This window comes from Lutjanus erythropterus, chromosome 15, assembly GCF_056507025.1.
Source record: "Lutjanus erythropterus isolate fLutEry1 chromosome 15, fLutEry1.hap2, whole genome shotgun sequence".
NCBI lineage: Eukaryota > Metazoa > Chordata > Actinopteri > Lutjaniformes > Lutjanidae > Lutjanus > Lutjanus erythropterus.
Window position 1 is genome coordinate 14,869,287 of NC_139331.1, and position 16,201 is coordinate 14,885,487.

General features: G+C 38.8%; 1 protein-coding gene across 1 annotated transcript in view; it reads right to left on the reverse strand.

The window, feature by feature from the left end:
- The window catches only part of LOC146314177 (MAM domain-containing glycosylphosphatidylinositol anchor protein 2), a 254,799-nt gene that overhangs the window by 44,728 nt on the left and 193,870 nt on the right, over positions 1-16,201 (reverse strand). The window contains exon 11 of the mRNA XM_084737373.1: positions 5,254-5,402. Coding sequence (XP_084593499.1) covers positions 5,254-5,402 — 149 coding nt within the window. The remainder of the gene's footprint in view (positions 1-5,253; positions 5,403-16,201) is intronic.

Consider the following 16,201-nt stretch of genomic DNA (forward strand, 5'->3'; position numbering starts at 1 on the left):
TATGTTTTGAGTTATGACAAAAAATGTGTTTTTGTAAGATCACAGTGACCTGAAACTTTTGATCACCAAAATGTAATCAGGTCATCCTTGAGTCCAAATGGATGTTTGTTCCAAATTTGAAGAACTTCCTGTGAAATCCGACAATGGAACAGACATTAGGTCACAGGGACATTGATCCTGAACAGTCCATCCTTGATTCAAAGTGGTCATTTGTACCAACTTTGAAGAACTTCTGTCAAAGCGTTCTGTGAGATTCTGTGTTCCCAAGAATGTGATAGACATGTGATAGACCTAGAACCTTAACCTTTAACCACCAAAATATAATCAGTTCATCCCTGAGTCCAAACAGATGTTTTTATCAAATGTGAAGAATTTCCCTCCAGATGTTCCTGAGATATCATGAATGGAACAGACATGATGTCAAAGGAACCTTGACTGTTTATTACCAAAATTCAATCACTTCATCCTTAAGTTCAAGTGAATGTTTGTACCAAATTTGAAGAATTTCTTTCAGGCATTCCTGAGATATAAAAATGGAACAGACATGAGGTCACAGAGACCTTGATCTTTGACCTTTTGACCACCACACTGTAATCACCCTTGAGTCCAAATGGACGTTTGAACCAAAGTTTAAGAATTTCCCAACAGATGTTCCTCAAATATCGCGTTCACTGGAATAGAACTGTCAAGACAAGGGTCGACGTCCGTGTGACCTCACATGGACTGTGTGACTTTTTCAGAACCTGATCAATTCATCTTTGAGTCAAACTGGACATTTATGCCAAGTTCAAAGAAATTCCCCAAAGGGAATGCCTCCAGAGGCATTCCCTTTGAGGGAATGGGAATGTTTTTTTCCTTGAGGAAATAGCTTTTTATGCCACATAAAAGCCTCTAAGCCTCTGGATAGAAGAGAAGGTTTTGTAGTAGCCAGCTACAGTATCAAAACAAGGGCAGACGTCACACCTTCCCGTTGCATCCTTGACAGGTTCGGTGATTTGTGTTTTGTGATTCTCGGCCGTGCATGCCTTTCAGCTAGAGCTTCCCATTTCCCCTTCAGCCAGACTGTCTCTCACGAGGGCAGTGGACGATAACACAAAGCAATCCATTACAGAGGCATAAGGTCTACCAGCTCGAAGTATTAATTCAAAAGTAGCCAGAGAAAATGATAATAATTCCAAGGGAACGGCAGAGGAGCTGCTGCTGGATCTAAAAATAGATTGAAGTGGTGTAGTCCACGTGCCAAAGCTTTCTTTACTGCACCACTCCTCCACAGTCAGGCCTTGGGTAACTTTGCATTTATTTATTTCTCCTCCTACTCATTTATCTCTTCATATCCTTCATTTCTGTGTGCCTTGACTTTTCTTTTGCCTTTTTCAGGTTCCAACTCTTCTTCACCAGAAGACATTTGAAAAAATCTTATTATCAGTCCAAATCAATACTCTAAGCTGAGACTCAATCAATCACAGAGGTTACACTGTGGAGTAAATTTTGTGGGACAAATCAGAATTTTCCCCACAGCAAAGAATCTCTTTCATCTAAGAAAACTGAGGATAGGCTGTTATGCCTCGCAGGAAGGAAATAATGGTCACAAACTGTACCCTCTTGAAATATCAAGGCAAGAAGGTAGAGAGAAATTAATTTTCCCAAACAATAATTGTCTGCTAAGATGAACTAGGCTGGTTATGTTCTCTTTGTAATAAACAAATGCAGGAAAGGTTGAAATGTTAATGTGATTTCTGAATCACTGTGGGTTCCAGATATAGATGCAATAATCTGTTAAAAAACTGTGCACAGGACCAGATGAAAATAGGAAAAGCAAATGTATATTCCTGGCAAGTTTTCAGACAAACGCCTGGCAAGCGCAAACATGGGCTCTGCAAGCACAACATCATTTATTACCAAACAGACCAACTGAGATAGTTGACAGAAAAATCATTGCGCTACACAAACATAACTGGTTTAGAATGTGTTTTCAAGCTTCAATTCCTTGAGGGTGTAGTGTGAAACAAACATGAAATTATATTATTCATTGCAAACACAACTGTCAGGGTATGCTCGCTAATTCGGAGCAGAACTGAGATGGATTTAGCTTTGCAGCATGTGTTATTTTGTTTTTTATTTTCTTGATATATGCTGGGTTTTTTTTCTCCCAATGGCGGCTCAGTGCTGCAGTGTTAACCCTTAAATGGCAAGCGCGTATTTTGGAAAATTAATTAATTACTATTTTCTAATGTATCTAGGCTAAAATAACAGAATTTCCTGTTTTTTTTTCCCAAAATATGACAATTATTTTCCAATTTACACTCAATTGTATCTCCTGAGAAACACTGCCCATTTAGGGCATAACAAGCTTTAACATTTAGAAACAAAACATCTCAGCCTTGTTTTGATACTACCATCTTCCCTGTGGTTCCCCTACACTAACAATATCCTGTCAGTAGGATGGAAAAGTTGCAATAATTTTGACCAGTGACCTTGCAAAATATGTGTATACTGGTGAATTAATCAAAAATACACATTTCAGAGTAAAATAACGAGTAATCAATATTTCATACCTTTATATTATTGATTATCTGAAGACCATAGGCCTCAAAACATGAGTATATAAGTGTTTATTCCTGTTTTATCCTCTTCTCATGGGCAATGTATCCTCCAGGATACCGACATTCAGCAGCTGATTATCAAAGTTTTGAAAATGTAATTCAGTATTTTTCAAATAGAACATATGATTTAATAATAGAAAATTAGAAAAAAAATTAAAATAAGATTAGAAAATATTATTTTCTAAAAATATATCTCCAAAAAATAATAAACATGAAAGTATGATAACACTTACATAGTGCATTATGGTCTTTGTCTACATTAGCTGCCATTTTGGAGTTTTAGGCCAAATAATTTGTATATTTTTTGAATGTTGTCATAAAGTCACATGATCTGAGTACTTGACTCATCACCCCTTCACAGTTTTTAATGATATAAAGTGCGTCCACTTAATGCCCCTCCCTCCCACATCCTATGAAATAATGGAATCCCCCAGGATACAGAACCATTCACCTGAAAATCTGTGGTGTTAATGGATCTGGTTCAGTATTTCAAACTCCATGTAAACTGAGGTGGTGTCACACCTGCTGTTGTTGTAAAAAAAAAACTATAGACCAAATGTGCTCCACACTGCCATGGGGAGCGAGCGAGGGAGAGAGGAAGGTACACATTGATTGCCAAAGAGAGAAAATGTAACCATGCCATCCATCAATGCTGCAAGCCTGTCATCTGTGGAGTTTACTTGAGAAGCAGTGAAAACAGGAGCTATGCTTGCTCTTTCTCTCTGCGGGGTTCCCTTCCACTCCTCTGACTGAGCTTCTGATGGAGAGCAAAAAAAAAAACAAAAAAAAAAAAACAGAAAAACCGAGAAGCGGTTCGAGAAAACCAGATAACTCATTGAAACGACTGCCCCTGACAGGTTCTTAGTCATCCTGCCCGGCCCTCAGAGGCTCATTCACATCCTCAAAAACTGCAGAATAAGACAGACAATGAATCGAAGGCGTTGAGATTTGGCGCCGTCAAATGAAACACAACAAGCGAGCACAGGCTGTGCAAACACTTCTATGGCATGCTTAAATTGGCAATAAGAAAGGTCTTTACTGCCCTGTGGCACAAAATGACTCTAATTCATCTAAGAAGGGCCGAAAAGAGGCTGACCAAAGCCAATGACTCAAACGTTATTGTACCAGAAGCCAGCATTTCTGGCTTGAAAGATTGTGGAACTGAATAGCATTTGAATGACGCACCCACAGGTTAAACAGAGAGGAGAAGAGGGTGAGAGGGACAACTCTAACAGGGCCTGTACATTTTCTCAGTCAAACCATGCTGCACTGATTTGCATTTACATTACAAAGCACCTTCGAGCTGTGCTGAGTCGCGCCCAAGATGGACCATCTAAGAAAGAGGCCAAAGCACTGCCAACCTACCTCAGTGACGTCTCACCGACGGCGACCAACCCATGACGACCAGGAGAGCAGAGAGAAAGGGATTTTTAAAAGTTTGTGTTCATCTCTCAATAATTCTGTAATTTTTAACTGATTCTCTGTGGTTTGAAGTTTAGTTTCTCTCCTTCATCGCTGTTTGTTTGCCTCATGCTCGCTTTCAGCCGTGTAGGAGTCATGTTAAATTACTGCTAATGAGAAACCAACATTTAATGTTTTTGCTGCTTCATAATAAAATCTTTTAAAGATGTTAAAAAATCACAGGAAATTAAGTGTGTTTATCCATTTTACAGGCGTTCGATTAAAGAAAAGCATGTATCACTTAAAAGACACACCTTTGGACTGGTAGTCGTGTCGTAATAGAGATGCAAAGATCCTCTGTAAAGGCCAAGTCAAGTGAAGCCAGCACATGTGTATAGAAAAGAGGCTTTAGGCCCTGTTTACACCTGGCACTAACATGCATCTTTGGTGATCTGTTCACACATGGACAGCTAAGGTGTGAATGCATCCCAGATGCATTGAGGATGCCTGGCTGCATATATATCCACATTCTTACAGCAGCGTGTACACCGTGTGTCCTGGGACACATTGAATGACCACCTACTCAAGTGATGTTCTAGTACACACAAAACATGCTGTCTGATTTGCATTTGGTTCCCTGCAACGCAAATTACGTGCTCAGGTTTTCTTACCTGCCAAGATGAGCAGTAGATATTTGTGAGCACACAGTGTGTTGCTGTGAAGAGCAGGCAGGAGAAATACTCTGTGGTGCACTGGGATGTTTTATAACTGAACTATGAGCAAGACACACACTTATACATTCTCTGTCTGGCATTAATGCCTTTCCTTGCCATCTGTGATGTGAAAACATCAGATTTACACACAGTCCGAGAGAGTAAAAGTGTGCATCGCTCTGCTTACAGTTGAGTTATAGAATCCCAGCACACCATGGAGCATCTCTCAGCTGCACATGTGAAACTTGACCGTCATGTTGACTCATTTAAGAGTTTAATGTGCTGCTGAACTGAAAAGCAAGTATTAGTTGAATTTTCGTATTGAACAGCCAAATGGACAACACTGGGCATTAAACTGACAAAATAGTCCTAGTGTTTGCTTGCATACAGAGTAAGGAAGTAAGATCACTCGAGACCCACGTGGAGCCGCATTCTGATGCCAGGTGTGAACTGACATACTAGAGCTGTCCACATGTGACCACATCGCCCACAACACATGTTAATGCCAGGTGTAAACAGCCTCAAAGTCACCCTACCTGTCTGATGCCTAGTCTATAGGCAACGATGCGGTCCACAGCGTTGGGGTTCATCTGGGTCCACTGGAGCTTGAAGCCGTAAACTCTGGGCCTGTTCTGCCACAGAGGGCTGTAGGTATCATAGTAGAACTCTGGAGGGTACGCCTTGCCTGGAGAGAAAGCAGAGAATAATACTTTAATGCTCATTTACAATGAAAAACACAAACCCTACAATTAAAGGGCAATTCAAGCAATTTAGTATTGTACTTCCTTAGAGCTGAGGCATTTGTGACAGAAATATACATAACAAGATGTCATTAGCAGGGTTATTATTTCAAACTTCAGAGCAATAGAAGGATCGATGTTGACAGATCCCTGCAGGTGGCTTCATACATAACATTATCCAGCTTTATCCAGTGCGGCTGGAGTATTTGTTTAAAGCTTAATGGGATTTTTTTGTGATGTTTGCCATAAAATCTGGTAGATGCTAATTTTAATTTTCATATAATGTAGACCATGGTGGCTTTTTGAATTATGCAGATTTTTCTTACTGAACTCATTGTCCCATAAATTACCCCTCGGTAGGCTAGGATAAATTACTCATACGCTGTTTACATTAAAGCAGTGTTTTAATTTGTTCAACCTTAAATGTTAAAGGAGCGAAAAGCTGTTTTTTGGGAGTTAACCATTTAAAGTAATAATTTTTAATTTAACATTTATTTATATTGTAATATTGAAGGATTGAAGCTTGATCCCAGACTTATTATTAAGATTTCAGCACTAAGCTCTGAATCTCCAGTGACCCCCGATGCTTCTGCATGGAAGATACTTTCCAAAAGCTTTTGCAGACTAAGAAGTACCTGCCATGATGTTTATCCTGATCTTGACATGTACAATTGGTAAAATGTCCATTTATTATTGCTTAAACCTTTTTATAGTTAAGAAGTATATCATGAGCAATCATTTCTTGTAATACATTGTGAATAAAGGACCATTATTTCAGGACTGCTTTAATTACGGCAATTGTACCTGTAATGGCGCCATTACTGAACATTAACCTGAGACTTTATTTTGGGTGTCATTGTGTAAAAGTTGCATGATGACCTGTAAGCATAATATAATTCAAGTGGTCTGAGAGAAAACCAGAGTTTTGCTCTTTCTCTCGTCTCAATTTTCAGGCTTTAGAAAATCTAGCAAGTGATGGGAGACACTGGCTAATCACAGTTCAGTCAGATAGTCGATCCCATTCCCAAAATGCAGGTACTGTAGTCGACCTGGGAGTGAGACTCAACAATCAACCATCTCCGGGCCACAAAATCATGTCTGTAATTTGACAATCTGAGAATAAGACTCAACTATTTTTCTCTAAAATCACTTACTGCACCCTTTAATACTTTTACTTAAGAGCTGGATTATCTTGAGCACATTCAGACAAACGTTTCAGATATAACATACACAGCACACTAAGCCATGCCAATGACTAGAATCTTTTTTTAAGTGGAGGATTAAAATAATACTCAAAACAAAAACAAGACTGTGCTGCTGTGTAGATTTACAGCCCCATGACAGGTACTCACAGTACCTATGGCACTCCACCTTGTATGCTTTTCCTTGATAAACACACTGACACTTTTGTAGACTGAATCATATGAGATCAGATTTGGACAGAAAATGTTTCTTAAATCACTTGTATGCCAGAGTGAATGCAAATGGTAAACAAATATGCATATGAAAAAAAGCACTTGTTTTTCTTTTGAAAGGTCAATGCAATTAGGGCTGTTTTATTACTTAGTGAATTAGAGGTGTAATTTTTGAAAGCTGCCAGATTATAATTGTCATTATTATTTTGTGAGCTCAGTTATTTGCATTCTATCTGCGCTGCTGGTGCAGTTTATTTTTCACATATGGCGCAGGCACTGAGTGTAAATGTAAATGTTTGATTTGTTAACATAGTGAGACTTGTTTAAGGCCAAAAAAAAGCGTGCTGCATTAGCATGACAAAGATGAACATTGTCTTTCATCTTCACTGTTCTATTTTTATCCACTCCATATGATATTCCTTGTTGCTCCTTTGGCCGAATTTTTCCTCAAGGATCATGAAAGTTTAATCTTATGTTATGTGACATGGACTACTTTCATGGCATTGTATCAAAGCGTGTACCAGATTGTAGCGTGCCTCATGAATAAAACCACATCCTAAAGTGTCCATCCCATGCAATGAAAGATCCACCCTGAGTGCACTCAAAAAATTTATTTCATACAACTGGATCTTTCTGTCATTTACAAACTCTTAGAAGTACAGATACTGACTAGAACCATAAAGAGTTTTAGTTGTTCTTGTCCTCATAGGAGAACTTTTTTTGTTTCATGTTATAAACCTTAAGAAAAGTTCCACTCTTATACCTGGAAATCAACATAAAAAGTTATATCTAGAACCATCTGTGAAAGGTATCACCCAGAACCCTTCTACAATGTAATAGTTCCACCCAGAACCCTCTCCAGGGGTTCTATTCAGAATCTTTCCACCTTCTAAGAGCACCAACAGGAACCCACCCAGGGGATTTAACTGAGAACCTTTTTGTTATTCCAAGGGTTTTATCCAGAACACTCTGACAGGCCTTTCCCCCCAACACAGAATAGGACCCATTCTGGTTCAAGCACCAAATTTTGAGCCATTCAGAGGATTTTCACCAAAAATAAACTGGTGTGGGACCTGAAAATGGCCTCTGTTGATGACCTTGATCCTTGATTACAATGGTTCCGCTCAAAACAGGTGGAAATGCAGACAGGTTCACTAGATAGCACCAAGGTTCCAAGGATCTTGAACAGAACTGGTTCAAGACCAGAGCTTATTTTCTTCTAAAAAAGGGTTCTTTGGATGACAGGGGTTCTTGATGCAACCCTTTGTCTTACACAGAACCTCTGACAAACCCTTTCTTAAAAAAAAGAAGCAAATAGTTCTGGGTAAAACCTAAGTCCTTGCTTTTGGTGCTTTTGGATCCCTTATTTCTAAGAGTGTAGTGTTTGCTTTGTTGGAATGTGTGAGGATTTATTTTTCTACAGCGATTGCGCCATGAACTGAATGAATCTTTCAAGTTTTCAGCTTTCCAGTCACAGTCTGCAAGCTGATTTCTGACAGCTGAAGCAGGAGCTGGCAGAACATTGTATTTTAATCAAGATCTAGAAACAAGCTTACAGGATGACCTTCCAGGCAAAGAATAGTAATTCACCCTCCTGGCCTGCTGCTATTTGGGCTTGTTTATTGAAGGATGACAATACCCAAGGCGGATGATTTTTAATAGCCACGGAAAAGACAGTGAAGCAGCATTGTTAGCTCAAACAAAAGCAGCACTGGGATTAGATGGACCCGTGTGGACGTGCAGCAAGTAGTTGATGTATGTCAGGAAATTGGATAAAACTGTCAACTTAGTTTATGTTACTGATTAATTATAATGGTGTTATTTCCCAGACAGTTTTAGTGGACTCCCTGTGGGTGCCTTGGAGTGAAGAGATTCTCGACCCATTTTGTTTTCTCTGATCTGACTCTACATACGATGCTTATGGGAGGAAATAAACTGTGACTTTTAGTTTGTGGAGGTCATAAGTTTAAAGGGTTATATGTCTGGCTTCAGTTCCCTGCTTACAGTAACACAGCAGACTAGTGGGTCTAAAAGGGCATCTTTGGTATTTTTCAAGCTGGATCCTCTTTTTCCATGTTTTTTCCATGTCTAAGGCTACATTCACACTGTAAACCTTACTGCTCAATTCTGATTTAATAATTTTTTTTCTTTGATGTTCTGTTCACAGGAACTTTTAAATATGGGCAGCATCAGATTCTAGTGTGAACACTCCACTTGCACCTGTTTGCACCTGATTAAAATGCAATCTGTGTCTTGATATCATATCCGGATAAAGAAAAACACATGTTAATGCAAGGTGTAAATGCTTCGTAATTGGCATGTGATCAGATCTGCCTGACCACATCTGGAAGTAGTCTGGCTTGCATTGCATCTGGATCCTAGGTAGGTATAAACACAATCCCTACAACAATCTAGATAATGTATCCAGATACAAATCCCATTTCATTACCAGGTGTAAAGGGGGTGAAAGACTACGCATGCAGCATCCTGTCGTATGGAAGTAAACATGGAGGACACCAAAGTCAGCCTTCACTGTTTAATTTAGAAGCTGATGTGCAGTGGAATCTGGCAAATTCGTGAGCAGGTGATATCAAAGATGAGAAAAAAAAGGCAATTTTTAAAATTATTGATTGTGACATGAATGCCTCTCAGGAGGCGAAAGGGTTATTTTAACAGCATCTCTTGCTGCAAAACACATTAGGTGAATGAATACGTCATTCAGTTCCTGTGTTAGATAGGAAAGTTGCTGTTTTTGTCAAAGGAGTGTGGTCACTCTAAATAGAGCAACAGAACAGCTGTCTTTTGATCTTCAATCAGACTCTGTAGTGATCCTTTCCATATTGTTGTCAGGCGCTTATAATAATAGTCTTATCCTATTAAATCTTATCCTGGCAAAAGCAAGCACATTTTTAAGATGTACTTTGTACTATGTACTGTGAACCACCACAGTTGCCCAGAAGGAGGGATACTGAAAAAACATGTTTTCTTAAGACATGATTTGAATAATAAGAAACATGGATAGGCCTTGTTGATCCAGCATTTAAAACTGATTTTTAAAGGGAAATCAATTCATTTGAATGAAATAGCTGCAATTAATGGATGCTTGTTGCAGCGCAGTAAACCCGAGCATATTTTTTGTGTAGAGTTCAGCTTTGGTGAACTCTAAAATGAGAATTATTGCCGTCGACCCACGGCAAACCATCTTGCCAGACACCTGTACAAAATAAAGGAAGCATATCTTATGGCAGCATCTACTTTTATTTAACCTTGTCTTCTCCACAAGAAAAGGCATGGTTTGCAGACAGTTATGAAACAAGAATCAATGGTGGAAATGCGTCTTTTGAATAAACTCAGCCAACATATTGTGCTGTCGGTGACTAAGTTAACTAAGTTAGCAAGCTATTCATCAAGCTTGTAAAATCAGAGAGGTTGCTAAGTCACTTTCTGGTGTGACCGGGCCTAAAATCTTCTACAGGAGATTTGAACATTAATATAGCAGCAAACAGCAATGGCATTTTGAATTGAGAAGAAAATCACATTCCCTCTGTGTGTGTTGTAATCGGCGCTTCTCTGGTCTTTGTTATAATAGCCAGGCTGGCTGTGTTAGTACATGTGAGCTATGAACTATAAGCTGCTATAAGGCTCAAACTTGACTTGTAGCTAGCTTTTCTTCTCCTTGGTTGCACATATAACTTCACTGGTACATAATGTTACTTGCTGGTGTTTGTTAGTGACCAGCTAGAGTCGGCTTTATAACTAACAAACTGTCACCAGTTGTATGAATTTGTTCTGCAAATGTTGCAATCACTAGATGCTGCTGAGTATCATATGGTGCCTTTCATGTGGGTGGCTATATTTTTCTTATTGTTAATAAATCCCATTAGAGGCCAAAACCAACAATGAACTGAGCCTAATAGAGCTTTGAGGGTGTATCCAAAGCCTGACAGCTTAGTCCTCTGTGCTGCAAACCTCAGTTGTTGTCCAAAGCTAATAATCAATGAGACACTGTTTCTTCATTACAGTATTTCCCAACAAATGCACAGTTTATTCCATTTGCAAACACTGCAGTCCCCAGCTGTTTTAGAAAATTAAAGTATAGCAATCCATGTCCTCAATATGAATGAACAAATTAGAGGCTCCCATGCCACAGACATGGGAGCAAAGTTATAAGAGCTCTGAGATGTGGACATGCATTGTTTGTTGAGAGTAAGACAAATATAGAAAAAGGCCAGCCTCAAAAGAAATCAGAAGAAGAAAATTACTACTAGAGAAATCTGACTGAGTGTTCGCTCAGCTGTATAATTATATAACATGAGCTGTAAAGTGAAGTAAGACACCAAAAGTAGGCATTGTCTGGAGATGAAATCTATACTTCAACAAGGAAAACAATATGGGCCAAACACAGCTGAACAGGAGAAAACATAATCTATTGCTGGCAAATTTCATAATTTTTTTTGATTGCATTGTGGAAGTTAAGTTGTAAACACACACACTTCAGATATAATCATTCATTTTTAGTGTGGCGCCTTCGTAAGGAGGAAAAAAACACAATTAGAGGTTTCTTTCAGCCTCTGACTGGTTTGATCAATTCTCATAATCGTCCATGAAAATAAGTCAAATCAACACTGAGGGCATTTTGTTCTGCATTTTAGACAATAAATCAGGTTAATGATGCTTTGGCCAGCCCACTGCAGATCACTTGGCCTTTACAGGGATAAAGCTATTTAAAATACAATATTCTAATCTCAGGCAGAGGAAAACTCATTCATCAGCCAGATAAAATCATTCAGAGAGAAGAAAACAAGTGAAAGCAAGAAAAATACAGTTAATAATTAAACGATGTAATTCATTTTTAAATGTTTTGTCTTTTTATGCTGGGGCAAGAAAAACATCTTACAAGGTTAAGATGCTGAAGCCTTGCAGAAGGCTGCCAATGAACCTTAATGTTTTATAGCTGGAGATGCTATTAGGAAAACTGCCTCTATGGCACGCTGGTATGCTAATGCAACTAAAAAAAACATATTTTTCAACAAACAAATGCAAGGACACATACCGTCTGCACCTCACTTGGCAGCGTTTCTCTGTATAGAGCCAGCTGTGTTTACAGCAAACTGTACAGTAAATGTTACATAAGCCAGCCTGGCAGATACTGTCAGTTCTGTTCATGCAGTTTATACTGTACAATGAGGCTGGTACGGAAATAAAGAGTCTGTAATTTGCAGCAGAGCAAACGCAGGAACAGTTAATTAAGCCGACTCATATCATTATATGTTTTCACAAGTTATCTTTAAAGATTCCCACACAGATTCACTTGACAGACAGACACCACAACCTTCATTTAACTTAGGTGTTTTAGACTAATCTATTACATCAGTTGATGCTTCCTAAGTCCTGCCCTTAATTAACTTTGTCCTTTCCTGCTTCCTGTACTTAGATATGTTATGTACTAGGCTCGTCTAGGTTGCAAAGAAAACCACATTGGAGGTTAAAAAAATATTGTAGGACCTGTAAAAGCGACCTTAAGTTAAGCCTAAGAGCAAAACTCTAGCTAGTTAATCTACATCAACAGTTAGCTAGCTAGTTACATCTGAATGCTCTCAGCCCTCCGCCTAGTTACTGTTGCTACATCAACGCTTTCTATTCTCACACTGTGCACATGCAGCTTACATTAATGGTGGCAGATTTAACACAAGTTGACTATTTTTTTTAAACACAAGGTCTTTGATTCCAAAGACAGGTAAATGAAAGTAGACAACTGGGGATTGTGTCGGCTAAAATGATGACTCTCACTCACATATTGTGCAAGTGTAGCTAGCTAATGTAAGATGATGCTAATGCTTTAACTCCTTGAGTTAGCTGAGAAGTTCGTCTTAAGCTGACTTTTTAATTTTATCCATCTAACACATTTTAAAATGAGAAGACTGCAAAAGGGTCTGACATTTGTAAAGTTTCTTACTAGCTGTGTACATAATATAATGTTAAGGCTAAAAGATTGAAGCTAAAGCTAGCCAACATCCCTGCAAACACTTGACACTGTAACACAATTTATATTATAGACAACAGAAATACACTCTTTATGGTTGGAAAAGGAAACTCAGGGATGAGATTATGTGCAGCGGCTCTTGAGACAGTCACCCACCCAGACAGAGAGCAGGGAAGAGAGCTAAGCTAACCTGGCTTAGAGAGATGCGTTCCTGCCTCACTTTAATTAACACTAGCCAACATCCTTCTCAAACACCCCACATTACAAATCCCAATTCAACTCCTGGAAGGAATAAGTCATGAATTTGGCAAATGCAGTGGTATCTAACACACATTTGGCTGGAGGTAATGTTACTGCAGTTAGTAAGCCAGTTAGCTGGGTATGCTAACACTTTCACCTTACAGTGGAGTTGTACCCTTGTGTTTACACTCTTGAAAGGCTATAAAAAAAGTCCAAACTCACGAAACACTGAAGATCGCTTCTCTTAAATCCCAAGGCACACCGCTTCAAAATGTAGTGAAATACAAAGCTTGACAGGCCTGCAGTGCCCTAGTTAAGGTCGCTAATCTATCATTGGATAGTCACTAAATTGTTAATTTTGTGTCTAATCTTGAGAAAGAAAAAAGCATATTCGTGACAGTCTTACTGGTGAACTGTCTTCTATTCAAATATGCAATGTCATGTAATGAAGAGAAATTGTCCTCACTACTAATAATATGTTATGTGTGGTGAAGCACATTTCCTAACCCACTTAACACTACTTGAAACAGCTAACCCTGGGTGAGAGACATCAAACATAAAGTACAGAAGGCTTAATTGATTTTTTTAAATCCTGTTTATAACAGCAGAACCAATGCAATGACTCAAAACAGCTCAGTAAAACCCTTCAGGCAGGAAGTTGACCTTGTTTGCAGACTTCCTTCTCATTTTTTTTAAGGGTTTACGAACATGTTTTCTTCTTCAGGAAAACACTTTGCCCTGCCATATGGTAAGCATTTCTATATGGTGCTGGGTTGGTGTATGGTGTAAGCTTCTGTGGCAGAAATGACACTTACATATGGACGCACAGCTGGCTGAGACAAACCTGTCAACACCACACGAACAGCTGACTGACGATAGGGAAAAGACATTAGAGACGTAAGACTTGGTGGTAATTGCCTGGTTGTGTCCTTCTGGGATGGAAAATGAAATCTCTCTGTGGCTCTTTTTCTTCAAGGGAAATGGCATTGAACTTGTAATGAGTCACTTCTGCCTGTAATATTCAACCATTCTCCCACAACTTCCTCCCTCATTACCTAAGCCTCTTGAAAAGTCAAAACAAAAAGATTTCTAATAGTTGATTATATTGAATGGGATTTAATTTTTTTTGCCTTGAACCACTGTGACGTCTGGCTTTATTCTTCTTGGTCAGTTTGAACAGGAGCCTCCTCTAGAGTTATTAAACCTGTGATATTTTATTGATACACTCTTAGATATAAAGGTGCTTACAAGAACCATAAAGGGTAATTCAGCTTACCCCCATGGGAAAACCCTTTTTGTTTCCTGTTAGAAGGTTCCACTTGGAAACCTTTCAGGGAGTTCTACCCAGAGGCCAAAATAAGGGTGATACCAAGAACCATCTGTGAATGGTATCACCCAGAACTCCATGTGAGCTTCTACACAGAGCCCTTCTATTATGTAATGGTTCCACCCAGAACCCTCTCTGGGGGTTCTATCCAGAGCCTTTCAACCTTCTAAGAGTGCCAACAAGAACCAACCCAGGAGAATCTACCTAGTACTTTTTAAATTCTAAGTTTTATCGAGAACACGTTCAGGGGGTTCCGTGGAGAAACATTTTGTTTAGAACGCACAAATAAGTAGTATAAAAAACTCTGATGAAAAATTAAGTCAAGGATTTCAACAATCCTTTAAAAACTCTTCAGAAAGAACGCATTTGGAGCCCTTATTTCTAAAAGCATATAAAAGAAGTGGAACCACAAACAATAGACCAGAAAATAAAAAAATAAAAGAACAGAATAGATTTCGTCTGTCCTTCAAGCCTGACAAACCTTCAGTCTGATAGCAGATAACATTATTCATATGCTGCCTTTTTAGTCTGAACATGTAACATCTGTCATTACTACCTACAGGATCCGTCAATGTCAGCACGTCTCTTTGAGCTGCGGGAAATATTCAACGTCATTCACCATCTACCGTGAGGGTGAAGTTCAGCTCAGGTGACTGGGCACAGAGTAACCGTGTTACTAAAAACCATGTCTGGAACTCAAAGCGAAGGCAACAACACAGATAAGGTTTATAAACCCCTGAGATAGACGAATGTGCAGGTTTGAAGGTAAAATCAATTTAGTTCTTTTCTTTTACTTGAAGATATGAAAAATGATAAAGACAAAAATAACACGCACACAAAACCCCCATCAGATTGTAGAACTGTAGCTCAAAAAGGCCCTGGAGGCCTATTTAAAACACACCTCAAAGAGCCAAACAAACATACAGAAAATGAATCAAGATGACAAAAACATTACTCGAAACAGATGATGGATTAAATAATAATATATCAAAATAGACTGAGTGCAGATAAGGCAAAACAGATATGAGATAGAGGGAGTGTGTGTGTGTGTGTGTGTGTGTGTGTGTGTGTGTGTGTGTGTGTGTGTCATGCTAAAATAAACACATTTTCCTCCTAAAACATATGCAGATATCTCATTGTAGCCAACTTCGGGCACCGTGTTCCACAATGTAATTGCTGCATCATTAGGAACAATGGCTACAATAAAAAAGGGAAACTGGGACCATACAAGCACATCATTATGTCGAATCTGAATTCATTTCTGTGAGCAAAAAAAACTCACAAAATGCAGACAATGAATATCTGAACATTGTCCCAGAGAATTTTCTTGTTCTAATTCATGACAGACTGCCAACAAGAGGAATTAAACATGGGAGGAATGAGGAACATTGTTTGCCCTTTCTTTGTGAATTTCAGAATTCCAGCAGAACTGCAGTCTGTATTGTCTTGAGACTCATCACTGAAGAGGAGGACAGAGATGTGTGGACTACATCTGCAGAATTAGTAGTTTTATTATGAATTTCAGTTTCACAGTGATTAGACAAAATAAATGCCTTAAAGGGGCACTCTACTGATTTTACACATTAAGTTTTAGTTTTCATCAGCTCAACAGTGAAATCGGTATTATAATGTCTTATGTGGGTCTGGAGGGGGGGTTTAAAAGCGACGCTGATGATGTCATTGGGGTTTTGGCTTGGGGTTGAAAATGTTAATAGAAAGTCTGTGTTGAGGCTTTAAAGACATGGACATTTAGGAGATTGAAGAGTCTAGTTAAGGATG